Here is a 27,605-nt window from a genome sequence, read left to right as displayed (position 1 = left end):
TTTTTTTAATTTGTTGATTTTAGAGAGAGAAACAGAAATATGAGACAGAGAAACATTGATTCTTACCTGTATATTCATTGGTTGATTTTTGTATGTGCCCTGACAGGGAATGGATCCTGCAACCTTGGTGTATTGGACAACACTCTAACTGAGCTACCCAGCCAGGGCCAAATAATGATCATTTAAACCGCTGCCTCCTGCTGCCTCTCCTACTCTCCCTTGCTCACTACATTCCAGCCATACTGACCTCTTTGTTGTTCATTAAGTATGCCACGGTCCTCTGGACTTACTGTTCCTCTGCCTGGGTTGTTCTTCTGCCCTGAACATGTAGCACAGCACTTCCCATCACATCCCTATGCTGCTTTTATTTTCCCTCTTCCTTCTTATTACTCTCTGACATGTTTCTTTGCTTTCTGTGCCCCTTCCTCTAGAGTTAAGCTCTGGGGAGGGGGGCGCAGAAACTTGTGTTTGCTTCACTACTGTGTCCTTGTGTGTGCTAAATTACTAAATGAACTAGATTAAATATCTCAAGTCCTTCTCAGATCGCTCCCTACCCAACACAGCTAAAGTAGTCCCCTCTATCATGTTACCTTATTTTATCTTTTCCATGGTGCTCAGTGATAGTTACTTACACATTTATTCTCTGTCCTCTGCCTCAACAGAATGCAAGGTCTTATGAACAGGTCCCAGTGCTTGTTAACTGCCGTGTCCCTCAGTTAACAAGCACAGTGCCTGGCCTGGAGCCGGCTGACTCTCCATGCCCCCTCCTGCCTGTTCCAACCTCTACCCAGAGCTTCTGGGTTTCCAGAACTGCCCATTTATCCATGTTCTTACTCCACACTGTGAAGTATCATGAACCCTGAGGGCACTCAACCAGCCATGTCTAGGGTGTGCTCTAGCTCTCCCATCCAAAGAGACCTTCCCTCTGAAGTCCTCAACCCCTGCCCCTCCAGCCATGGTGGCCTAGACCCTGCTGAGCCTTCCTTCCAAGGTGCCAGCTGCAAAGCTCTTCCAATGGTGTATTCCCTGGTGTCTGGTTATAAGAGCCACACCATGTGAGCATCGCTCTGCAGACTTCCATTTGTCCCACAAAGGGGGCTGTGGTGAGCCAGGCATGAGAGTCCCAACAATGAATGAGACAGTCCCGGCCCTCCAAGCTCCCTGCAGCCTGGTAAGGGTAAGGTGGTAGAGGCATGCGTGGTGGGGGGAGGGGACAGTGGGGGAGGAAAAAGTGTAAAGGAGAGCCCTACCTCAGTGCAAGGCAGGACAACTTTCTGAAGGAGGTGGTGTTTCTTTGAGCATTCATGGATACACAGGAGTTAGCTGGGCAGAGAATGAGGTACAGGTGCAAAGGTCCAAGTGAGCAGGGCAGGTGTGTGGAAAACACCATGCAGTTGAACTTCCTGGGTGCAAGAGGCTTCATGTGTTAAGGGGTTTGGCCTTTAACCCCAAGTGATCATTACTGTACTAACTGAAGAAAAATTGGAATCCTGAACTAAGGCAGAGGGGGGAAAAAGATGATTCATCTGGAAATACATGGTAACGGGAGACAGCACAGCAAAGGGGTGCCAGAGTCAGACTCCACTATGGGGTTTGAGTAAATATTTGTGCCTCAGCTTCCTCAACTGTAAAGAGGCGATGACAGCAACAGCACCTGCCTCACAGTGTTCTTGGAGTTCATACAATGAACTCCAAGCTTAGCGTAGAGCTTAGCACATCATTTCACTCAGGAAGTGCTAACTATGAATATGGAGCTCAGAAAAAAAAAGAATAAAGAAATGGCTAAGATGACTCCAGCATTCTAATTTGAAAACTAGATCTGTATTTCTCAAAATATAGACCTCCGGGGGTCCCAAAGGCTCTTTCAGGGGGACCACAAGGTCAAAAGCATTTTCACAGTAAAATTAAGACATTTGTCTTTTTCACCGTGTTGTCGTTGCTGCGATAATGCAGATGTGATGGCAGTTAAAATCACGGGCACCCCGGCATAAATCAGGGGACAGCTTGAGCTCTATTAGTGGTCATTGTGCTGCCATGCACTGCTAAAAAGAAAAAAAAGACAGTTTACTGAAACATTTTTTGATGAGTCAATAAAAGGAATAATATAATGTGTAATCAAAATTTGGAAGAATTTTTTCCTATAGGTATATTTTGGCTAAGATGGATAATAAGCAAGTTAAACCAAATGGGAAAAAATCTCCCATGAAGAATAATTCCAAATAAATTATGTAGATATTTCACCCTAAAGGAGGAAGAACATAACTCTCCGCTCCTTAGGTGTGCACGGCGACTTCCTTCCAAAATGTATAGTATGAAAAGAGGGGGGGAGTCACTTTACAACGGAGACACCTGGCAAACACTACCAGGTGATCAAGGTCAACATCAACAGTCATAAACCATGCTGATAGTATGTAACCTTGATATGAAGTGATGAAAATGGCACTTTACCTCTCTGATCTTCCTCCAAATCCGTAACCTCAGTATAATTATGAGAAAAACATCAGACAAATTCCAATAGAAAGGCATCCTACAAAATACTTGGCCAGCACTCCTCAAAACTGTCAATGACCTCAAAAACAAGGGAAGTCGGAGAAATGGTCACAGCCAAGAGGAACCTTAAGGAGACATGACTTCTAAGTGTGATGCTTGGATCCTGGGGCAGCAAAAAGACATTATGGTAAAACTAGGTAAATCTGAATAAAGTATGGACTTTAGTTAAAAATGCATCAACACTGGTTTGAATGGTAATAAATGTAGCACACTAATGTAAGGTGTCAATAGTAGGGGAAACTGCATGAAGTGGTGGCGGCAGGGGGGATGGTGGAGAAGTATACAGAGGCTCTGTTCTACCTGCTCAATTTCTCTGTAAACCTAAAGCTTTTCTAAAAAACAGTTTACTAATTTAAAAACCCTAATACTAATTACAAATAATTCTACCATCCATCACTCTAACCATAGAGAATGAAAAATTCCCTTATAGAATATCCTATGCATCATTCAGTTTAATATTTACTAAGGTCCTACTATGTATGCCTCTGAACTGCTGGGTCCTGGCTCTTAAAAGACAGACAAAACAAGGTCCAAGGCCTACGTGGAAATAAAAGACATTTGAAGAGGTAATTATTGTCCAGTGAGGTGAGCATAACTGCAGAGGAGACAACCTGGGGAGACTTTACAGAAGAGATTAAAATGCACAGATTCAAGAAATAAATGGGTTGGGCCTAATTTTTAAAAAACCAGTGCCCCTAAGAATGTTCCAGGTTTTGTTGGGGTTTTTTTCCCCCTTCTCTTCTGAAAATGAAAGCATTGTGAAGGCCAATAGCTACATACCATGGTGTTTTAACTTTGCATGTACAATGGAGAAAACATACTGTAGAAAATGCCAACATTTCTAAAATTATTACAAGTATACAGGAATTTCACACATTTCAAAGTAACTGAATTTTAAAACTGAGATAAGTGGTAAAAGGAGGAGCTAAAAATGAACATATAACAATATAAAACAAAGGTAACACATTGAATGATGATACCTAAAATAGATACCCAAAAGGATAACTACATGAACAAAATTGTGGAAAACAGCAATTTTATAACTCAGCTTTCTGGGTTTTTTTTTTTTTCTTAATTTCTATGGGTATAAACTAGTAACGGGGGTGGACAGGAAACCCAAGAGTTCGCATTGAGCATCTGCTCTGTAACAGATATGCAGGAGTCTCTACATACATTACCAAATGTAATCTTTAAAACAACTCTTGAAATGAGTGTGTTGTTTTATCTTTTTTAGAGGAAACCCATGCTCAGAAAAAATTGGTAACTTGCAGCAGAGCAGGATTATAACCTCAATCCAACTGACAGGTAAACCCCATGTTCTGCTTAGTCTCACTTGACCAGGGACCAGGTACTTGTAACACGGCAAAAGTCACCCTGTTGGGTGTGTTTCTAGTTTCTCCTTTACTATGATTGCACTTCATTTCATAGGCAAGGGCATTGACCAAAGTACATTTCTAATTCCAGTGTCTTGTTTTCAAGTAATTTACTAGTTAGCCCAGTGCTGGGAATATAGTACTCCAAGATTAATCCCACACATGTTAATCAATATTCCTGGCGTTCAGATTATCAAATTTCACTCATTCGGGTTTCCAGCTCCATTTATGTTCAGCGTGAAGACCTCCCTTTTCTTTTGTAAGACTTTATTTATTTATTTTTTGAGAGATGGGGAGAAAGGATGAAAAGAAGGGAAACATCATGTGAGAAACATAGATCGGTTGCTTCTCCTAAACGCTCCCGCCACCCAACGCCAATTGCGACCAAAGCGAAACCCAGGCATGCGCCCTGACCGGGAATCAAAACCGGTGCCCTTTTTCGGGAAAACACCCAACCAACTGAGCCACACGGGTTAGGGTCCTTTTCTTTTTCTTTACATCATGATATCAGGTCTCTAAGTTTTACACCCTAACCGCGTTTTTGGTGACCGTAAAACTCCTTCCCTAACGGCAGAGTCATCCTAAGAATTAGAAACAGTACGAAGTTTCTTGGGACTGACAAGATTCTGAGTCTCTTCTGATTCTGTCACCTTGGGCAAGACTCACTATTTCCTCATGCACGTATTTCGGGAAAAACAAAACAGAACAAAACAAAAAAAACCTCTCCTTGCCCGCGTCACTAGAGTGTTGTAAGCCGCGAAAGAGAAAGTGGGAAAAAGGACTGCTGGCCCTGGCCCAAAAGCCCAAGAGCAGTCGTTATTTCTAGGCTCCGAGGCCCGCACAAACTGCGCAGCACAAAAGGAGCGGGGAGGAGACCCCGGGTGGGTCCTGGCCGCCGCCTCCTAGTGCATCTCGGGAAAGGCTCCTGCCTCGGCCGCGACCCCCGGCCAGCCCCGGTAGCTCCTTCTCCCCGGCCCTCTCCCGCAGCTCACTCGCAGCCAGGGCGGAGAGAGGAGCACGGCCGGCCTGCGTCTGCCTGGAGCTGCCTGGGTTCGGGGGAGCCTTCGCGCAGCTCCTGCACCCCGGGAGTCTTTGTTCCCGTAGGCAGCTCCTGCCCCACAGGTCCCGCCGCAAAACCTGTTTGCGAAGTATCATCAACACGTCCTCCTTGGAAACGTCCAGTCTCGGGGAGTGCTGGGGCGGAGGGCATTAACAGAGGCTGCGAGGGGGCCCTAAGTTTAGATATGGAGGGTCGAAGAGAAGGAAATGCCTCGGGCCCGCCTCCTCCCATTATAGCTCAGAGGCGGGCTGCCTCCCGCGCTGGCCGCTCGCGCGGGCTCCGCAGGGCGCGCAGGCGGCGGTGGGGCGGGGCGCGGCGGGCAGACCCGGGCCAGCACGTGGCGAGACAGCTGTCCGCTCGGGCCCGGCCCTGGGAGAGGAACCGCGCTTCTGAGGAGGAGCCCGACCCCGCCCCGAAAGGGTGTTTTACCCTTGGGAGTCCTGGAATTGCAGGGTGGGAAAAGAGGAAGGGAAGGCGCAGAATGGCGCGAACGTTTCCTGCGCGGGGAACGTGCCTATAGCGTGGGAAGCTGCCGAACTGGGGCAGGGAGGCAGGGTGCGGAGTGACCCAACCACGGGGAGGGTGAGCAGGTTGGCTGAGCAGGGAGCGGGAAAACAGAGTTGTTGTTCCGTACCTGGGCCGGCGGGCTGGAGCAAGGTGCAAGATAGGCATCCCTGAGCACGGCTGCCCAGGGTGGCCAGTGGCGGCCCCCGGCGGGCTCTGGAACCAGATATGTGGGGCTCCGGGACGCGGGTGGCGCTCGGGTACAAGTGGCCCGCCGCGCGCCCGGTTATGTTTACATTCTGCAGCCGCTCCACGTTGTGCTGCTGTCGTCGCCTCCCATTGGTCAGCTCACCAGCCAAAGATGCGCTCCTCCCTCAGGGGCGGTCCTCTCAGTCTCTGCGTCTCTTAGGAAAATTGGGCTCCTTTTGGCCTTGGCCGGATGGACAGCGTGCACCACAGGATGGCCACATCCTAGCCACTCTATGTTTGCTCAGACGCTTCCCCTTGTTAGGACACCGGAGCTGAGCCGCGGCCTGACACCCTCAGGATCTGGGAGTTGAGGGCGTGAGGGAACAGGAACACTTTGGCGGGAGGTGCGGAAGCTAAGCGGCGGGTGACGGGGCCGCGGAAGAGGAGCTTCTGAATGACTCCCTCCCGCCGGCGGGCCGCGTAGGCAGGTGAAGTGGAACGCAGGTGGCCGCAGACTGAGGGCCTGGGAGACGTCCTGCGTCCCCCTAGGAAGGGCCAAAGCGGACCGAGGCCGAGCGCGCGCGCGGGCTTGCGGGTTAGCCGCGCGGGCGCGCAGGGGAGGAAAGCGCGCTGCCTGGAAGTGTCAGTCTGAGGCGCATGCGTGCAGGGCGGGCCCGGCCCGGCCTATATATTGGGTTGGCGCCGGCGCCAGCTGAGAGCCGAGCTGTAGCGGGTCTGACGGTGAGGAGTCGCTGTGCGTAGGGTGGGATGCGGGAGGGAAAAAAGCACCCCCCACCCCTGCTGCTCCATTCCGCGGGGGGGATAGCCTGAGGGAAGAAACGTGGGAGGGCTGAGAGCTAGATGGCTGGTGAGGATGGGTCCCTGCGGTTAGCCCCTGTCAGGACCTTTGGCAGGGGGTCGGGGAAGCGACGGGGGATAGAGCGCTGCCCCTGAGTGCCCGGCCACGGAAAAGCCTCTCATCCTACGGGCTTCTCTCTGCCACCCACATTTGGGAAGCTATCCCGCTGGAGAGGATGGGTGTCCGGGTCCCCTTCACGGGGAGTAAACTTCCCCGACCCGAAGTTTCCCCCTCTTTAATTTAACCCTCTTTCTTTCACTGCCACCCCCATCTGGAGCCGGGGTCCAGGTGCCCCCTCTAAGCGACGAGCAGGGCCCAGTGGGGCTGGGAAGGAGGGAAAGGAGAGTGAAGGACGTGACACAAGTCTCAGTTCCCTCCGCCCCATGCTTCCCCGCCACCGCCGCTCTCCAAATTGGCGCGGAACCGGCTTCTCCACGGCATTTTACCTCCACAACCCCCTCTCTCCGCGGCTCATCCAGGATGCAGGGGGTGGAGAATGGGGCGCTGTCTAAGCCCCAGTCGAGGGTTCGGGGGCGAGGGTGGGGGATACAGAGAAGACCCATTTGGGGGAGATCTTCCTCCATGCGCATTCGGGATACTGGGATGTGCTTTGCAAATATTTAAGACTCGCGTCCCGGCCGCACAGTATGTTGAGGAAATGTTCAGGGATGTGTACAAAATTAATACCATTAGAAAGCTAATATGATGCCGGACTGCATGGTAGGATGGCTCAGGCCGTCCTCTGAGAGGGCTTGGCTGTAACCTCTGAATCCGCGTGTCCTTGGCACTGGGAGAATATGGATGGCTGTGTGTTTTGACTCCAGTTTCCTCTCTCCCCTCCAGAGGTTTTACACACTTGAAGAGAATGTCAAGACGCAGGTAACGTTATTTGTCTTGGAGATATGTTTCAATGTTAGCTGCCGCCTTTGAAATGCATGGCTTACTAATTAAACTTTCTTTTTTAAAAAATTTCACCATAGTATCCGTTTGCAAGCTAAGCAGCAGCCCCAGCCCAGCCAGACTGATTCCCCCCAGGAGGCCCAGATAATTCAGGCCAAGAAGAGAAAAACAGCCCAGGTAAGTTAAGAGAAGAGAGGGAGGAGAGGAAATTGCTTGCTGGGACCTTAGTTTAACAGTAGTCTTTTCTGTTTCTCAGGATGTCAAAAAAAGAAAAGAGGAGAAGGTCGCCAAGAAACAACAGTATGAGATTAGGGTAATGCAGAACTGGGCTGGGTGGGTTTGGGGAAAACAAGCAGGAAGAGTAATATTAGGGATTGGTTCTGCACTCACTAGAAAGGTTCTTCTGACACTTCCTTTTGATGCCCCTAGAGGTCAGCAGGGAGAGGGCGCCTGTCTTAAGGGTGGATTGTATGTGCCCTCATCTCACAGCGACAAAGTTTGCCTTGAAGCAGCTGGTTCCTTTTTGTAAATTTCCTCCCTCTTAGAGCTGCCTACTGCACCGGGGCCCGCCTCATCTGTCCAACGCACTGCTCTTTGTTCCCTCTCTCACTGCAGTGGAGGGCCCTGATAGCTGCTCCTTGGGGCATAAATAGGATGTGAGGTCACTGACAGACTCGCACCCAGCCCTTTGCTACCTATTCCTCCTATGGGTTGTAAAGCAAGCACTTTAGAGACAGTGGTTCTCGTTAAAACCAGCAATGGTTGGGGAAAGGGTCCTTTAAGTAGTATTTAAGTAATTGATTCCACTTGCTTCCATTTTTAAGGTATTGCCTGCAAGTAATCTAAAGTATCAGAGGAGGAATAACTTGAGACGATGATGGGGTGTCCGGTCGGGGGAGGGGGGGGGGACGCGGAGGGGGGTGGAGCTTTTCATAAACACGGTGCCCTTGCCACTATTGATACAAAGGGAGGGAGCACTTCAATTTTGAAATCCTGAAAGTTATTAGTATCCGACTACAAATGTATTGTTATTCCTCCCCTCCCCTCAATACCTAATGTCTTGTATTTTGTCTAAAACGTCCTGTTACTTTTTTTAAAGCATTATTTTAAAGATTTTAAAAAATTTATTCATTTCTAAAGAGAGGGGAAGGGAGGAAGAGAAACTTCTATGTGCAAGAGAAACATCAATGGGAGGATGCCTCTCACGCGCCCTCAACTGGGAACCCAGCCTGCAACCCGGGAATGTGCCTTAACTGAGGATCAAACCGGCGACCTTTCAGTTTGCAGGCTGGCTCTCAACCCACTGAGCCACACCAGCCAGGGCTGTTATAAGAGAGGGAGAAGAAAAACATTGATATGTTATTCCATTTATTAATGCATTCTTGTATGTACTCGTTTATTATTGGTTGATTCTTGTATGTGCCCTGAACCAGGATAGAACCAGCAATCTTGGTATATCGGGCAATGCTCTAACCAATTAACTACCTGGCCAGAGTCCCTCTTTATGAAGGTTGATATGAACTATATGGTTTATAAATTATAAATGTCAGCTTGTTCAACTACATTGTCAGCATGTTAGCTGATGGTGCTTGGGGAAAACTGTAGACTGTTTAGAAATATTAGCTTCCATTTATGAAAGATCCCAGACAAAAGCTGGTTTCCTATTGCACAGATTTTTTTTTTTTTTAATGACAGAATTGTTGGCCACCTGTATTATCTGGGGGGATCAGTCCTTGCATTATCATTGAAACACCGCACAAAGAAATAGGAACAAGTGACTTCTCCAGATTTACAAATTACAGATTTAAAAATCTTTTTATTAATCCTTCACCTTTGCCTGATTTAAGGTAAGAAAAATTTCAGTTATTGTCAGATTAAAATTGTACTGTTATATATGGCACTGCTTTATTTTTTCTCTTCATAAGATAGAAAAACTTGTAAGAAATGCTTTCTTTAATAATATTTAAGCATATATAATGTGAATAGTGCTATTTGCAAATGATAGGGGAATTTAAAACTGATTTTATAAAGTTATTTTCATTTGCTTGCTGAGTACTGTAAGGCTTATCAGAGGAACTGAATCACCTTTTTAAAGGAGTTTAATTAATCTAAATTAAGATAGAAGCTTTTTAACGTGTACAGCATTAGCATTTGATGTATCAACCCCATTTATTTCTTACCAAGATCTATACATTTTTTTCTAGTTAATGTATAGGACTAGGAAGTACAGCCTGTACAAAACATCTAGTGTAGTAATTTATATTTGGCTTTAATATGCAAATTAATGGACTCAGACATTTAAACTTACCAATTCTTCCCTTTCCCCATACCATCTCTCCTTACCCCACTGTGGGTGACTCTACTATTGACCTGTTTGAAGGTGACTGAGGCTTGTCCCCACTGGGATCTTACGCTTTACTTACCTTTTTAGTCTTGCTCTTGAGAAAACATGGTTATCTTAAACAGGGACCTATAAATTATAAATAAATGGGGACTAGAAAACACTCTTGAAATCTATCAATTTAGGTTATCATAATCCAGGTTTTTGCTATATAATTTCAGGCTTCTACTTTTTCATACTAAATAAATGGTTTCTAAAAGTTAAGGCAACAGATTTCTCCTAGCTTAGCTTAAGAGCTTCTCCAAGTTTTAATTGAAAATTCGATTTCGGTGTCTGAAAGTTGAGTCTATTTTCTGTAACAGATAGCTAAATTATTTCTTTTCACCTATTTCTTATAGCTGGGGATGTTCAAAGGATGTTTGGCTAAACATGTTAAATAAAGAGACCCGGTATGTTCATGACAAACATTTTCAAGTTCTGCATTCTGACCTGGAACCACAGATGAGGGCAATACTTCTTGACTGGCTTTTAGAGGTACGTTCCAGCAATATGAATTTTTCTCTGTATGATGGAAGAAAATATTTAGACATAAACGTGTTTTCCATGTGCTCTCATGGTGTATTATCCACTGGCAGCATCCATCTTTTGGGGAGGTGCTTACTATAGCTGATGGTACCAAAATGGAAAATGGCTGTCTCTAAGAATAAAATCATGAGGACACAGCCACTAGGCCCCATGCAACCCAAATCCAATTAAGAATTCGTGTTATCTGGATATGCTGTGTACCAGGCATCATTCTAGGTGCTGAAGATATTCAAGGTGAACAGAATATGTGGTTGACAAGGTTTTGAATTCTGCTTTGCAAAGTAGAAGAACCAGGACTAGGCTTCAGGGCCTTAGAAGTCCTTTTCTGTATCACCAAAATCAAATTATGATTTATAACCCCCATTTCTATGTCCTTAACAACAGAGGCTTTGAATATCCAGAAGCCCTAAGCTCTCTAGGCTCCATGTAGCTTCCCTTTATTATATACTTCTATTCCTTTCAGAAATTACACTGTACCAATAATCTAAAGGAATAATGATCCTAAAGTCTCTTAAAGATGTGTGCTAGAACTTTCTTGTTGAAATCCATTCCCTTTCTCTGAATAATAAAGTATTATTGAGGAAATGATCACGTATGTTGAAGATGAACTGATTTTTGCTCTAGATTCCCTGTCTCTAAGATAGATACAGATGTTTGATGTATTTTAAGGGAGAAAAACCATAGGCTTTTTGGTGGAGTAACATGGCAAAGCAAATCTGTCAGAACCTATTCAGAAATGTTTTTAGGACTACAAAATGTCCTTTTGAGTCAGATCATCTTAATTCCTTACTCTGACTAGAAAGGATTGTACTTCAATCATGTGGGTATAAGAAGGTGATTGGGTTTTGATTTTTCTCTGTCTAGTGATCATGGAAGCAATTTAAACACAATTATGTTTTTTCTTTTTATGTTACTTTGTTACATTAGCTGTGCTTAAGCAATTTAAGCGCAATTATTTTTCTTACATTTTTATCAAATTTATTCCTATTTTCTCTTATATATACGATTATATGAGGCAGGACCCCCCCCCCCCCCCCCCCCCAAAAAAACCCTGAAATTATCTTCTGAATGACAGGCCTCCCCAACAAAGTTAATGTTCTAGGAACCTGTCTGTATCTGTGTACCAGTTGGAGTTGTGAGAGGCTGTGTTTGGCTTCAGTGAATTTTTTTTGAAGACTCAATGTGTTTGCACATTTCATAATAGGTGATTTAAGAATGCACCACTCAGCAGTCCTTTTTCTTTTTTTTTTTAAGACTTCATTTATTAATTTTTACAGAGGGGGAAGGGAGGGAGAAAAAAAAGGGAGAAACAGCAATGTGTGGTTGCCTTCACACACCCCCTGCTGGGGACTTGGCCTGTAATCCAGGCATGCGCTCCAACTGGGAATTGAACCAGTGACCTGCTGGTCGCAGGCCAGCATTCACTGAGCCACGCCAGCTAGAACCCACTCAGCAGTTCTTGACCAAAAACAGTATGGCCCTCATGACCCACCCTCCCTGTTCACTCAATCTTGCCCTGAGCAACATTTTTTTGTTTCCCTGGATAAGTCCTCAAAGGAAAAGTATTGCTGATACAGAAGAGGTGAAACAAAAAAACACAGAAGCACTAAAAGGCATCAAAGTGGATGAGGTCAAAAACTTAAGCAGTGGAAAAAATGTCTTGGTAGGTGTATTGCATAAAATGGAGAGTACTATATTTTGCCATGTATAATGTGCTCCCACATACAATGTGCACACATACTTTTGGCCCGAACTTCCAGGGGAAAAAAAATTTTTCATTCTATCCTATATAAATATAGAATTAATACTACCCACGTATAATGCACATCCTTAGTTTTTCCTCAGAAATTTGGGCCAAAAAGTACACATTATACACAGCAAAAAATACGGTACTTTGAAGGTGACCAAAGTTTAAACATGTAAAAATAAATACACAATTTTTTATAAATAAATCCTGGGTTTTTTTGGGTCTCCTCTTCATATATGCAAAACAGTATAGAACAAAACAAGTCCAACTGTTAAACTCTGCTTTAAGTCTTAGTATACAGGGTGCAGCAGAAGTACATTTATAGTACAATAGTGAATAATAAAAGAATAAACTGTTTTTGTATACTCACAACTGTAAAACTACATTTGCCCAACCCTGTATTCTTTGAGCATTTGAAAAATGGTTCAGCATTTGAAAATCGATTTATTACCTTAATAGTTTAAGCTGTTTACTACCTAAACAGTTTATTACCTAAACAGTTTAAATCATAAGGTCTCAACACACATGATTTTTTGAAATTCTGTATCCATCTCTGATTTTCAAATACATAATTAACTATGAATAGATTTCCTTAACACATTGTTTATCAGAATCTCTATACATTTTGACCAAATCAAATGGGGATAATGGCTCCTACTTCATGGAGTTGTTTTGGGAATCAAAAACTTTCTCTATAATAAGTGCAGAAATGACAGATACTATTTATTGTTAATAGTAACTAACAATAATGAGACATTAGGGGAATTCCCATTGCAGTGCAAAACAAGATATAGAGACAAGATTTTTGTCTATCACCAATGTTAGTTATTCACTGTTTTCTTCTATAATTTTAGTGCAGTAAAACATGAAAAATAAATCACATAAAAACACTGAAACGAACACTATTGTAGTTTTTTTAGTTAAATGTCTATAATGATGAAGAGAATCAGCTGGAACTATTAGAATTATTAAGAATATAAACTAAGCATGAAAACTTGCCTATTTGTCAACAATGAACAATTAGGAAAATAGAAAAAAGTTCTCATTCATAGTCAGTAAAAATGTAAATTTATCTGGGAATAAATACAGTAATTAAGTCCATGTGAAAAACTGTAATATGAGGACAGTAATAGTGTCATCTTATCAGTACTAGCATGTCGTTTTTACCCCCAGTCTTAGCTTTGGTATCCTAAAAGGCAAAGTTGGGCTTATGAAAGTATTGTACAGTCTAAGAATGCTAAGATATAGCTTTCTAACTTGGAGAAATTCATGCAATATTGAAATCTTTGTATTCTTGTCTAGGTATGTGAAGTATACACACTTCATAGAGAAACATTTTATCTTGCACAAGACTTTTTTGATAGATTTATGTTGACACAAAAGGATATAAATAAAAATATGCTTCAACTCATTGGAATTACCTCATTATTCATTGCTTCCAAACTTGAGGTAAGTTTTCAAAGTTTATCCAGAGACATATTTACCTACCTGGTTTTTAAAATCAACATATTAATTCCAGAAAACACTACTACTTTGATATTAACTCCTTAGGAAAGATGAGTATTTTTTCCAATACATTTTTATTTATGATTTGGATACAAAGATAAGTATCAGAGTTCTATTTTAGTATCTAAGCCTATTATGTCTGGGATTAATATCTAGGTGAAATGTTCCATGGTTCATTCTGCTGAAGAAAATATACTGATGCTGTCCCCCTCTACGTAATTACAACACTTGGATTCAATAGAATGGTCTCTGAAAACTGACTAACCAATCAAATGAAATAAATGCTTTTTTTGTTAGAACAATGGTCTATATGCAGCCTAATAGTTTTGCATCTGATGGTGGTGCCAGGATAGAAGGCAACCCCTTCACTGCCTGAGATTTTCCTTCACGATCTCAATATGATGTTATTTTCTTAATGCACTATGAATATTATTAGTACCTCCAACTTTTGAAGCCTGTGTTGTTTGGAGAGTAAAAGCACTGAATTATGCATTAATTTCCTTAAGAGTATTCTTTTTCTTCCAAATTTGCCTTTTGAGCTTTCCCCTCAAAAGGAGATTTGGGCTATCCCCTAAATCTGCCAAACTTGGTGAATAAGTTTGTCTTCAGTCTGTTCTTACCTGAAATCATACTTTGTTACAGATCATCTTTCTAGACTGAAATCTTTTTAAAAATAATTTTTTTAATTTTTATAATTTTTTTAATCCTCACCTGAGGATATGTTTACTAATTTTAGAGAGGGAGGGAGGGAAAGAAATATCAATTGGTTGCCTCCTGTAAGCGCCCCAGTTGGGGATCAAACCCACAACCTAGGTATGTGCCCCGACCTGGGATTGAACCTGCAACCCTTTGGTGCACGGGATGACGCTCCAACTAGCTGAGCCACCCAGCCAGGGCACTGTACTGAATATTGATCTTAGCCTATTCTCATCTGTGGCAGGCATCACTTCTGCTCCTTTGATCATTCTAGTTGTTCTTCTCTGGTCTGTTAAAGCAGACCTGTCATCAGCCAAACTGCACAAAATATTTTTTGATAAACATACTTTTATATCAGGGTAAAAGAAATGTTTTCAGTTTCTAGAACTTGTTAAGTGTTGTACTGTTTTGTTCTGACCAACATACTAGGCAATCTTAAAACAGGTTTGGTTTTTTACGTGTCAACTGAAATGACTGGTTAAAATACTGTTGTTTATTAACTACAATTCAAGATCAAATCTATGAAAAATAAGTCTCAATCAATATAGTTGGCTGATTTAAACCTAGATATGAAAAATACCTTTAAATGTAAGGTTGCTTTGGCTATTGTAGAATTATTTTACTGAAATTTATAATCATTTTGTGAAGCTGTACTTAAAAATGAAGCCTGTAGGTGGTTTGTATATAACTCTTTCATTTTAATCTCAACTGTGCTTAATACTAATGTAAAAATCCATTTTAAAGGAAATCTATGCTCCTAAGCTCCAAGAGTTTGCTTATGTCACTGATGGTGCTTGCAGTGAAGAGGATATCTTAAGGATGGAACTCATTATATTAAAGGTAATAATTATATCTTTATTATTTCTAGTTGTAATTTAATAACAGTAATTTTTACTGAATCTCAGAGACTCCAATGCATGTAATCAAAGCTGATGTTTTAGTATTAGGACCCAGTCCTAAGAGGCTAATGCAAAATACTGACAATGTTATGGATGGGAGAGGAATTTACTTAATCTGTAAACTCTATTTTTCTTCATCTTTCAAGTTTCTATATTGAGAATATACTACTTTCTTAATTTAAAAGTGATAAAGGACAACACTTTCAAAACATATAGGTAGTTGGAATTCACTTGTTAGCATTATCAGGTATATATAGTAATTCTCAAAACTGTTATTTCCCCCTCCTTCCAGCAGACAAAGAGAATGGGTATTATTTCACTGCCTTTTTCTATATGCAGAGAAAGGGCTATTAATAGAAAAGTGGAGGAGAGAGGCATGTAAGTATTTAATCAGGCCTTCAGTTAGAGATTAAAGAAAGAAAGCTACTAGAAAGTATATTAATAAATGTGGACATCATGGGTTTATTAATAGGATATGTAAGAAAACCCAATCAATATGACTTTAATTTTTAAATTATAAACTATACACATTGTAAGTTATAAATTTATGTATCGTAAGTTATATTTACAAACTCTAAACATTCAGATAGCTCTATTAAAATGAGATCTTGTTGGCATGTTTATACTGTTCTAATAACAAAATTATCCAGATTCAGGCTTGAAGTATAACATAAGGAGGATGTAAAGAGAAGATGGAATTATCTGGGCAGTTCTACAGGTGTTAAGATCCTCTGTTCTCCCTTAATTATTTTGGACTTCATGGAGGGAAAGATATAATTTAGGATTTGTCTTTTTTTTTAAACTTTTACATTTGACCAGAAATCATTGGAGATCACAAAAAGTAATAAAAAGTCTAGAATTAATTACCGGAAGATCTGAATGGGATTAGTGTGGAGTCATTGAATACAACTAAATGGCAGTTGTAATAGAGTAGAGAACAAATTTGGAAGACCACGGGCTGCAAGAAGACAAGCAGGAATGAATAATAGGCTGAACAAACTTTGTAAATAAAGACAACCAGAGAATAATGAAGGGGTCTATATTAATAATAGACTATAAAACACATGCAACTTCAGATTGTGAGGTTATCTATAAATATCTAAAAGAAAAATAAAAAGGGTCAGAATAATAAAACTCCTAGAAGATATAAGCCAAAAGCAGAATGTTTCTGAAATGACTAGTGAAGAAAGTACCTTCATAGTGTGGTGTCTAAGTACCTACATTTATTAACAAGCATTTTAATTTCTTTAACAGGCTTTAAAATGGGAACTTTGTCCTGTAACAGTCATCTCCTGGCTAAATCTCTTCCTCCAAGTTGATGCTCTTAAAGATGCTCCAAAAGTTCTTCTACCTCAGTATTCTCAGGAAAAGTTCATTCAGATAGCTCAGGTATTAAATGACATTGTTAATGGAATATATGCTAATGTTGTTAATTATAGGTTTTCTTTAATGTATTTATAATCTTAAATAGGCCAATCAACAAAATGACAGCATACTGAATTAACTTTATTCCTTAATTGACTAGAACAAAACTTCTGGTCTCAAAATTCTGTCCCCAGTATTTATGTTGCTAATTCTAGAAAACAAGTTTTTAAACTGAGTCCAAAATAGACAGTTAAATACCTCTTTTTGATATAAAATGAGGAAAAAGGTATTTTTAAACCAGTTGTCTTCAGGCTTTATAATGGTATTAAATTATTCAGGTAATTTTACTCTCTTATATTTGAATACACAGGGTACCTATTTTATATATTAGAATTAAACAATTTTTAAAAATTTAAGTTCAAACTAAACTTTCCTATGCCAGCATATTAACAGATAGTCTAACAAAGTAACTAATTAAAGGATGGTACCATTCTTTCCTGTCTACTTCTCACAGTATCTTAAGGCTACTGTAACTGCCATATGTAAGTAAAGAAAATCCACATTTCTTATTCTGTATGTAGGATGTAAAAATCTAGTCAACACATTGTGAACACTGAAACTGGATAACCACTAAATACATTGAAATTGGTTTATTTTGTAAAGCTTTTTAATGAAGGATTTTTTTGGTCAAGGTTCACAACATCCCAGGTTATCATAAGCAGCCATGTATACCCTTTTGATAGAGGGCAAATTTTTGATAAGCTGTTAAACAATGTAGAAACCATTTCTAGAGGTATATAATAATTCATGTCCAACACTTCTACTCATTTTTCTACTGTGCCAATGGGGGCAGCAAACAAAATTTAAGTTTTATTCCACTGGACAGGTAGTGGCTTGTTTATTGACTTCCTTCAAGGTAGTGGCTTATTTATCTTTGGATCCCTTTAGTTTTAGCAGTTTTTGGCATGTAGTACATATCATCAACACTCTAAAATATTAGCTTATTGATACATAGTAGCAATATATAGTACTTATCCTTCTCCTAAATACTTGTACTTTTGCTTTTTCCTTTGTTAGCTTTTAGATCTGTGTATTCTCGCCATTGATTCATTAGAGTTCCAGTACAGAATACTGGCTGCTGCTGCCTTGTGCCATTTTACCTCTATTGATGCCGTTAAGAAAGCCTCAGGTAAGGCATTGTTTTACTTCTTACCTGTTCAGCGCTTTTAAAGAGACTATTAATTTGTGTACTTTCAGCATGCTGCTAAACAGCAATTTAAAATTTTAATGGAAAACATTTATCAGTGTAGTGATTACCTTCCTTTCTGTTAGTTCTTTCTAATCCTCAATGTATAGCCACAAACAAAAAAGATCAAATGGAATTTAAACTTATTTGAAGTTAACGTGATTATAGCTCTGCTTCAAGAGTTCTTTGGGTTTTGACAATTTTAATTTCTTATGTAGAAGGTACTGGTTAAGAAGCTCTTTTTATCCCTCAGAATAGTCACATGATATAGTTTGAGTGTTACCAGTTTTGACTTGCTAAAAATGTTTTTTTATTTTCTATGAGTTTTAAAATAGTTATCTTTAAATTTGGAAGCAGGAACAAATTCATGAGGCTTATGTTAGATACTTTCTGATGTAACCTTCACATTTTGCTAATAACCCTTTTCCATCTAGGTTTGGAATGGGACAGCATTTCTGAATGTGTAGATTGGATGGTGCCTTTTGTCAGCGTAGTTAAAAATACTAGTCCAGTGAAGCTGAAGATTTTTAAGAAGATTTCTATGGAAGACAGACACAATATCCAGACCCATACAAATTATCTGGCTATGCTGGTATGTTTTTTGTGGGGTTTTTTGGTCTTACTATCTAGTAAGTCACTGAAACTGACAATAAGGATACTACAGGATAATACTTCAGGCAATTGTATAAGACGGTAAGAGGATAGAAAGTTCTAATGGGCACAATGATTTCAAAATAAGGAAAAGTTAACAAAATAACTTTGAGGTCAAAGCAGGATTCATGAAGTTTCTTAAGATCAATGCCAGTAGTCCAGGTTAAGTTTTAAAACACATAGTTACAACTGTTTAAATGGCTGACCTCTAGAATATGACTAGTCAAGTTGCAAAGACATAAAAGAGACTATTATATTAGGCCTAAGTAGCCTCAAATTAGTATTCAAAAGTCAGGTTTAACTTTATTTTACCACATCAGTGCGTTATCTTAGCTGTTAATCTCTGCATTATTTCTTCACATGTGTAGGATGAAGTAAATTACATAAACACCTTCAGGAAGCAGGGACAGTTGTCACCAGTGTGCAGTGGAGGCATTATGACACCACCGAAGAGCACTGAAAAGCCACCAGGAAAACATAAAGAAGCTAACTAAGCAGACAAGTACTGACTGAGTACTGGGTAGAATTTCATAAAGATGAACTACTAAATTTTACAGGGAAACAGTGCTGACTGTCCTAGCCAATTCCGAAATTTCACTGCCCTTCTTTGACTTAAAAGACTACTTAAAATTGGCACTAAGGAAGAAATGTATTTCATTCCTGTGTTAGCTGTTTAAAGAAACAGCAGGACTTGTTTACAAAGATGAATTCACTCCCAAGGTGACTGGACAGAAGCCAGCCATGATTTATGCCACAAAAAGTTTTTTGATCCAGTGTTACTGTCTTTATATTGATAAACCAGGAATTGTATCATTAAAGTTTTGGACAAGATAAGTGCTACCTTAAAGGGTACATTAAATGATATAGTACTTTGAATCTAATTTTTAAAGTCCCAAAATTCATAAACTATTGCTTAGTGCAATCTGGTTCTTGAAAATTTAAACGTGTTTACAAAAGTTTAGTTTTGTAATAAGGTGACTAAGTTATCTACAGCTGCTGTAGCAAGCTATTATAAAACTTGAATTTTTACAAATGGTAAACTTTAATCTGTTTTCTAACTAGTGTATTTGCCTTACCATAACATATTTAACCTGTAAGGCTTAGGAGAACATGGTGTCTAAACTGCGCTCTAAACAGTGGGAATACCAAAGAAATTATAAACGCTGTAGCTCTTACTTGGGGCTTTGACATACAGGTTGCTTTATAGTAACTTTTTTGTGCATCACAATTTGAATGAAAAAACTTAATTACCCTTTGAAACTATTTATATGAGAAAGTCACTTTATTACTCTAAGGTATCCCTAAGGAATTTTTAAAAAATTTAGTGTGACTAAGGCTTTATTTATGTTTGCAAAACTGTTAAGGTCCTTTTTGAATTTCTACATGAGTTAAGGACAGTGTCAAAGTGATAGAGCTTAACACCTGACCTAAACTTCTTTTAAGGTGGAAAAGTATTAAATGTATACTAACTCCCAGCAATCTATTTATTAAAAAACAAAAGCAAAATAAACTTCACTTAAGAACTTGCTATATATAGACTACCTAATTCTACATAAATATTTGCTTTTTTAAAAATGAAATTTTAACCTCAAGTGGATTAAATTAGAAAACATATACTAGATTGTTAGTTTATTCTGTTAGATATGTGAATCTCTTCTTTGAAGAAATTATAAATTTAAGCTATTATGGAATGAAGTCTTCTGTATAGTTTTAGTTTTTAAACTGTTTCAGTATTTTGTCTGAAAAGAAAACACCACTAAATATGTACATATGTATATATACTTCATCTTTTAATACTGTTTATATTTAGCCTATTGTTTAAAGAATAAAGTTAAAAAATTTTAACTAACTGCTTAAAAGTAAAGTTTTGCCATTGCTTGGAGAAACTTTTTTTTCCTTCTCTGCGCCGCCAGCTGTAACACTTCTTCTGGGTTGCTTGCATTCAGCTCTGTCTGGCCGATGGCTTTGATCTTCCAAAACAGAAAAGTGATGTTATTAGAGGTCTGATTAAAAAAAATAAAGGCTTGCTAATATACACAATATAAAACTACATACAGGCTCTCTTAATTGTAAATGCTAAGAGATGTGGAAGAAATTAACATAAAAACTCACTACAACCACTCTTTTTTTTAAAAGAAAGTCACCTTTGGGGGAAAGGGTGATCATTTCTGAAGAGGGTAGGATGAGGTTGAGGTGCGTATGGACATCCAGTGGCAGGTGTTCATCAGGCCTTGAGATACTCTTGCTTTATTTTGTTTAAGATTTTATGTATACTTAGAGGGGAAGGGAGGGAGGAAGAGAGGGACAGAAACATCCTTCTGCAAAAGAAACATCAATTGGCTGCCTTTTACATGCGCTGACCAGGGATCGGTGCAACCCAGGTGTGTAACCCCAATGGGGAATCCAACCTGCGACCTTTGGCTTCGCAGGACGACACCCAACCGACAGCCACGCTGGTCAGGCTGACTACAACCACTCTTATGGAAAACTTTAACTGATGAAACATACTTTATGGAGTTAATTTAATGTTACTGAAGATAAGTTTATTTGACTAAAATACTTGTAAATAAACTACATATAACTGGACAATGACATTTTTACAGTTAAATTATGACATTCTATTTATCCTTCTATAAAACAGGATAAAAAATTGTTTCAGGATTTCACCTCTTAAAATTTTTTAAAAATTTATAACTTTTTTACAGAGAGCAGAAGGGAGGGAGAAAGAGAGGGGGAAAAACACTGATCGGCTACCTCCCATACTCACCCCAGTTGGAGACGGAACCCACAACCAAGGCATGTGCCCTGACCAGGAATCAAACTGGCAACCTTTTGCTTTTCAGGATGATGCCCAACCAAATGACCACACTGGTCAAAGCAGGCTCCACTTTTTAATGTGCAAAAATAGCTACTTGCTCAGCATTGTATCATTTAGTGAGTGCGCAGTATTGTATCATTTAGTGACTCATTTCTTCCATGATTAAAAATACCTCGGCCTACTAAAAAATCCATAGTATTCTTCCATGAAGTATTCTGTGACACCATTTTTTTAGGCCCTTGGAATTAACCTTTAGATTATAAGGTAATCTATTTCTAGACTAAAGGAAATACAGAATTTTAACAAAGACTATTCTGACACGTAGCTTAAAGGAAGTTAAGACTATTCAAATATGGTCTCCAGCCTTGGCTGGTGTGGCTCAGTAGATTGAGCGCCAACCTCTGAACCAAATGGTTGCTGGTTCAGTTCCCAGTCAGGGCACATGCCTGGGGTGCAGGCCGGGTTTCTGGTAGGGGGCATGCAAGAAGTAATAAATTGATGTTTCTCTCCCTCCCTTCCCCTCTTTCTGAAAATAAATAAAATCTTTAAAAAGGAAAAAAAGATCTTCAATTACATTAGAAAGTAGGAAGAATTGCTAGATCATATCATTCAATATGAAGAAATACATGTGGGAAAACCTGGTATTGGGGTAAAACTAGAATTATTTCAAGCAAAGTATCCTGAAGATGACTGGCTACAAAAATCTGAAGTATAAAACAGAAGTGGTAAGAGGAGCCAAATATTTGAGAGAAATGATACACTCTATGTAAGTAGTCAAAACCATGAGTGAATGAAACTGCCGATAGGGCAATCAGAAAATAACCAAAGGGCTTGGACAAACCACGTTTAAGGGGTAGGCCAAGGAAGAAAAGGCAGAATAGCTGGAAAAAGAATCTAATGAAAATGATATCAGGGAAATCAAAGGAATAAAGAACTTCAAGAAAGAAGGAGATGTAAATAGGATAAAAATTAAAAAGTATACAACAGCTTTGGCATTTGATGATCCAAGAGAAGAATGGTGACAACGGAAGTCAAATTGCACTTGGTTGAAGAGCTTCTAAACACCAGGCAGAGACGAGATTAAAGAGAGGTGGAGGCACAGTCAGAAAAGTTTTTATTAAGGATGAGAAAGTTAATGGGCTATAGGAGAAGAGGCTGACAATATAGACGATAACTAAAAGGTCGGTGAAGGGATAGAATCAAAAGCATAAAAACTTGCTTTCATCAAGGAGTAGCATAACCCTTTATTGACTAAAAGAATGGACTTGACGACGAGTACAGATGTGGATTATTTCAAAGGCAGAAAGCGGAGCTTGAAATAGGAACTTGAAGCTGGCACTCACAGGGCCACAATTCCCAAGACCAGCTTCCATGAGAACAGGAGCTGGTCAGTCTTTTTTCTGATTTATTCCAAACACAGGCAAGGAAGTTACTGAACATGGAAAAGGGAGAGAGAGGACAAGGGGCTTAACAGAAAGAAAGTCTAAAATGGTTCCTAAAAATACCTGTATATACCACTGACTAATGACAGGTTAAAAAAAGAGATGAGAGGCCAGCTTAGGCTGGGGACCACAGTTTGGTACTGGCACCAGTTTATGTGGTTGTAGGACTTTGTGACAGTATTCAGTGCTTCAAGGGGGAAAAGTACCAATATTTGAACTGATTCAGGGTTGGGACTTTTCCAGGTGAGATGAAGAACAAAAAAGCAAAGATACTGAAAATACTGTCAAACAATAGTTCTGACCACCTATCATAGACAGCTTTCCCAAATCTGACCTGTCACCAGAATGATCTAAGAAAACTGAAAAATTAGATTCCAGGGCCTCATCTCAGACCTGTACCAGTATCTCTGAGATACACAAACTGGTATTTGCTGTATTCCAGGTGAGTAGGGAAGAAAGGGAAGCTTGGAAGAGGCTGACAGGCTAGGGAAAAACTGGTCATAAACTTGATCAAGGAACAAAGAAGCCAGGAAGTTAAGTGAAGGAGACATTACTGGAAGAGATCTTATGTAGAACAATTCTGACTGACAATAAAACATGGCTACAGGTGTGGGTGGCTGATGCAGAGTAAAGGTGACAGTGAACTTGTAAAGCTAGGTGTGCTGGATGTCTTGATCACTTCTTTTGATGCATGTAGAATAACAACCAGGAGGTTGGTTAGGTAAGCAAGTAAGGAGGGAAGTATAAGCTTTGAAAGAGAAAGGACTTTAAAAATGATATCAAGTAGAGGAAATTTGAAAATAGCATCAGAGAACTGGAAAAGTTTCAGTATTCACTTCCAGACCTAGAGAAACTGGACACGGGAGGCTCAGTAGCCTCCAGTCAAGTAGAGCTGGCTTCCTGTTTTTTCCTTCCTTGCTCCCTTTCTTTTTTCTTAAAGACACTGTTATCATTGTTTCCTCTAACTAGTGGTCATACGATCTGGTCCAAAAACAAAACTTTAAAGGACACTTAAACAGTATTTACTTTTATTAATATAAATGAAGAGAAAAATATCTATGGTAATAATGCAGCAAATGTTAGACAAATAAAAATGCCCATTAACATTGATTATGTTTTGGCTTTTAAGTCAAATTCAAATCAAAAATTCACTTATTCAGTTACTATTGAGCATCTGTTATGTGCCAGGAACTATTTTAGGTATCAGCTATGACAAAATCAAGTGTCTGCCCTCGAGGAAATAGCCAGTAAGTAAGTAAATATATACAGGGGTGAGCAAAAGTAAGGTTCACAGTTGTTCATATGGAAAATACAATAATTAATAATACAAGAATAGAATGTTTCACATACATACAACTGTAACCCTACTTCTGCCCATCCTGTAGTATGTCAGATGTAGATAGTGCTATGGAGAAAATTTTTTAAAGTGAGAAGAATATTAGAAAAGGGGGAGAGACATTGCTATTTTATAAGATGGTTAGGAAAGAATGATTACTAAGAAGGTGACATTTGAGGAAAGGCCTGAGGGAAGTTAAAGAATGTTCCTGGAAAAGTCCAACAGCCGTTCAGTGGTGAACATTCTTAGCATTTTATTGGTATAGCAGAAGTTAGCAAGGGGGGGTCAGATGGGAAATTCATAGGTGACCTTACAGGCCATTGTATGGACTTTGACATTGTGAGAAATGGGAAACCACTTAAAGGTTTGGAGTAAAGAGACACAGTCTAACATTTTAATACAAAATAAACTAGATACAAAAGCTCGTATTACCAAAATAGGATCTTTTAAAAAATAAACACTAATAATCAACTTTTGGCAGTAAATAGACACACAAAAATCTTTTTTTGTTGGTTGAATTCTTAGCAATGGTTTTAATATTAAGGAAATTAAGTATATTACTGAGAAAGGCACAAAGTAACTTACCGCAATTTGTCTTTTATCTGTTTCTCCTCTTTTATGATGGAGATCTAAATTAATCAGTTAAGAATAATAAATCTAATACTATTAAATACCATGATAGAATCTCAACTCTGTTTTTTAGGTTTGGTTTAGAAAATACACAATACTAAGTACTTCTTTAATTTACAGAAGTGAACTGTTCTTCTAATATCACATGTGGTATTAGTTGAAAGGATATAAGTCAAGTATTCCAAAATGGTAACATCCCATATGTAGTCATAGTAGGAGTCCATAGCATCATGACTGAAAAACAGAATTCGGTCACTTCCTCTTTCTTCAGCAGAAAAATTGCAACTTCATTTTATTTTAGAAATCATTCATACCTGTTTTGTTCCTGCAGTGATTTAAAGGCTGTTTTGTAGTCAATTTCTCTAAGGAACTGACATAAAATTGCCACCTACATAAACAAATAAAGATTTAAAAACAGTTTCATGTAACTAGTGTCAACAATGACTCTCCTGGTTTTGGAGGAGAAATTTTTAATGATTCTTATATCAAGAATGTATCATTTAAGAGACTCTGCAGATAACCCTGAGTGGATCAGCTTGTACTGCTGCCTTCCATCCAATTTTAATTGCAAAAACCTTTACACAAGTGACAGTCTGCCCAATATTTTTTCATCAGTGATCTAGAGTTTTAAGAGCTATTTATTTGAATGAGAAGTTGGCAAATGCCAGTTCAGAAAAATCAAAGGGAATAGAAAACTGCCAAACAAAAGTGTCATGACATTCAAGGATATACAGAACATGCTTAAACCTTTCATAGCTGGCAAATACAAAAGCTCATTTTGGCAAAATTTAAGCTGCCAGTCTGCTTAACACAGAAAACAGATCCATTTCAATCAGGTATATAGGTCATGCTTATTTCTTTTAAAAATATTTTTAATTTTTAAAAATATAATTCATATACCATAAAATTCACCCCTTTAGAGTATAGAGAAGTTTTTAGTATATTCACGAAGTTGTACAACCATCACCACTACCAAATTCCAAAATATTTTCTCCCTCCCCTCTCCCTGCAAACTCCATACCCAGTGACAGTTGCTCTCCATTCCTCCTCCCCTCCCGCCTCAGTCTCTGGCAACCACTGATTCACATTCTGACTATAGATTTGCCTATGCTAAACATTTCATATTAATGGAATCATATAATAGCCTTTTGTATGTGGCTTTTTTGACTCAACATAATACTTGTAAGATTCATCCCAGTTTGAGTACACATTAGAACTTCATTCCATTTTATGGCTGAGTAATAGTCCATTGCACAGGTAATGCCCAATTTTGTCTATCCATTCACCAGCTGATAAAACACTTGTTTGTAACTTTCTGACTATTATGAATAATGCTGCTGTGAACACTCATGTACAAATTTTTGTGTGGACACATGTTTTCTATTTTTTTGGTTATGTACCTAGGAGTGGAATTGCTGGGTCATATGGTAATTCTATTTTTAGCTTTTTGATGAAATGCCAAACTGTTTTCCCAAAAAGGCTGCCTCATTTTATGTTCCTATCAGCATCATAATTCTCCACACTTGTCTCTACCTGCCTTTGCATCACAGCCGCCCTAGTGAGTGTGAAGTACTGTCCTGCCGTGGTGCTGATCTGCATTTCCCTGATAACCAATGTACATATTTACTCTTAAATATAAGAAAACATACTTGAGAACGCTTCTTTTCTAATTCATACTTTCATTTTAGTTAAAATTCTATAAAGTACTAAAAAAAACCCAATATGCCAAATTCTTAAATACCATAAACATAAGCAATTAAAAGGAAAATAAAAGCTACTTCCCAGTCCAATGTTTTTTATTTATTAGAAACTCCAATATACAAGAAAATAAACCAACATCAAAATATAATAAACTAACCTGTGTGTGGCAATTCAGCAAAGAACAACACTTTATCATTCTTTTTATTACCTATAAAAACAATTCTGATTATTTTAAGAAACTAATTAGCATCAATTATAACAAATGCGCCACTCTGATGAGAGATGTCAGCAGCGGGGGAGGCTGTGCATGTGTAGGGGGGATACATTTTTGCAAAACTCCTCCCAACAACAGCACCCGTTTGCTTTTTGTTTTTTAAGTACATATGAAACATTTACTAAGAGATAGTCCACAGCTGGTACATAGGGGGTATATGAGCACTCTAATTTTGCTCAATTTTGCTGTGAATCTAAAGCTGTTCTAAAATATGAAGTTTATTCATTAAAAAGTTACTAAAAATTTTTAAATCTTACCTCAAAAGCCATTTATCATAAATACTGAAAATGCTATTTATTTTAAAGTATGATACTGGTAGACTAAACCCGAAGAAAGAGCAATGCATAGCAACAGAAAATAAACAAAATCCAAGATTTCGGAGAAGGAACCAATATGCCTTGAAGGCTGATTGGGTGGTTTGTGGTGTGCGAGGGTCTTTCAAGAACAGAACACGACACTCAGGATTTGGGTTTAGTCAACTCAAACAGTTAAACGAAGGTGTTTGGTATTTTGGTGAGTTGTTTGTTTGTTTTGGAGGCAGTGGTCACTAGGAGGAGAGACTGGTAAAGCAAAAGGCTGCAATCGGTTCTGGACAGGTTGAGTTTGAGGTGTTTGGGGAAATCAAAACATCAATGGACTATGGGCACTAGAAATAGGGAGAGCAATCTTGTCTAAAGCACTCAATTTGGGAAACACTACCACAAACATGGAAATGAAAACTCACCCAAAAGGGACCCAGAGAGAAGAACATTTAAAGGGAGACAAGAAGGAAAAGAGCCAATAAAAACAACTTACCTGGTCTGTATAAACATCAGGGGGAACAGCCTTATTAAAGAAGTCAGAACATACAGCTCCAGCCTGGAGGTAATAGTGAAGAGCTGCTGAATATTGATTTGTTGCTGGAGTAGAAAACAGAGATAAAGAATTACTTCT

The 27,605-nt window shown here is 39.3% G+C and overlaps 2 protein-coding genes across 2 annotated transcripts in view; one reads left to right on the top strand and one right to left on the bottom strand.

Moving 5' to 3' along the window:
* The first annotated feature begins 6,027 nt into the window (after nt 1-6,027).
* CCNE2 (cyclin E2) lies at nt 6,028-18,983 on the top strand. The gene is made up of 12 exons (XM_054590276.1): nt 6,028-6,080; nt 7,379-7,414; nt 7,516-7,612; nt 7,692-7,748; nt 9,131-9,282; nt 10,175-10,310; nt 13,411-13,557; nt 15,055-15,150; nt 16,464-16,598; nt 17,652-17,763; nt 18,255-18,412; nt 18,840-18,983. The coding sequence occupies exons 2-12, from the start codon at nt 7,401-7,403 to the stop codon at nt 18,963-18,965; spliced, it is 1,230 nt and encodes a 409-aa protein (XP_054446251.1). The 5' UTR covers nt 6,028-6,080; nt 7,379-7,400; the 3' UTR covers nt 18,966-18,983.
* A 1,288-nt stretch (nt 18,984-20,271) lies between these two features.
* The window catches only part of INTS8 (integrator complex subunit 8), a 45,670-nt gene continuing 38,336 nt past the window's right edge, over nt 20,272-27,605 (bottom strand). Inside the window, exons 22-27 of the mRNA XM_054590275.1 lie at nt 27,468-27,571; nt 26,556-26,606; nt 25,012-25,085; nt 24,867-24,931; nt 24,653-24,696; nt 20,272-20,441 (exon numbers count right to left, since the gene is read on the bottom strand). Of these exons, the coding sequence (XP_054446250.1) occupies nt 20,325-20,441; nt 24,653-24,696; nt 24,867-24,931; nt 25,012-25,085; nt 26,556-26,606; nt 27,468-27,571 (455 nt within the window). The 3' untranslated portion in view covers nt 20,272-20,324. The remainder of the gene's footprint in view (nt 20,442-24,652; nt 24,697-24,866; nt 24,932-25,011; nt 25,086-26,555; nt 26,607-27,467; nt 27,572-27,605) is intronic.

The sequence above is a fragment of the Pteronotus mesoamericanus genome, unplaced genomic scaffold (genome assembly GCF_021234165.1).
Source record: "Pteronotus mesoamericanus isolate MK-2021 breed Mesoamerican mustached bat unplaced genomic scaffold, CSHL_Meso_final scaffold_174, whole genome shotgun sequence".
Lineage (NCBI taxonomy): Eukaryota > Metazoa > Chordata > Mammalia > Chiroptera > Mormoopidae > Pteronotus > Pteronotus mesoamericanus.
This window is presented reverse-complemented; position numbering and strand designations above follow the sequence as displayed.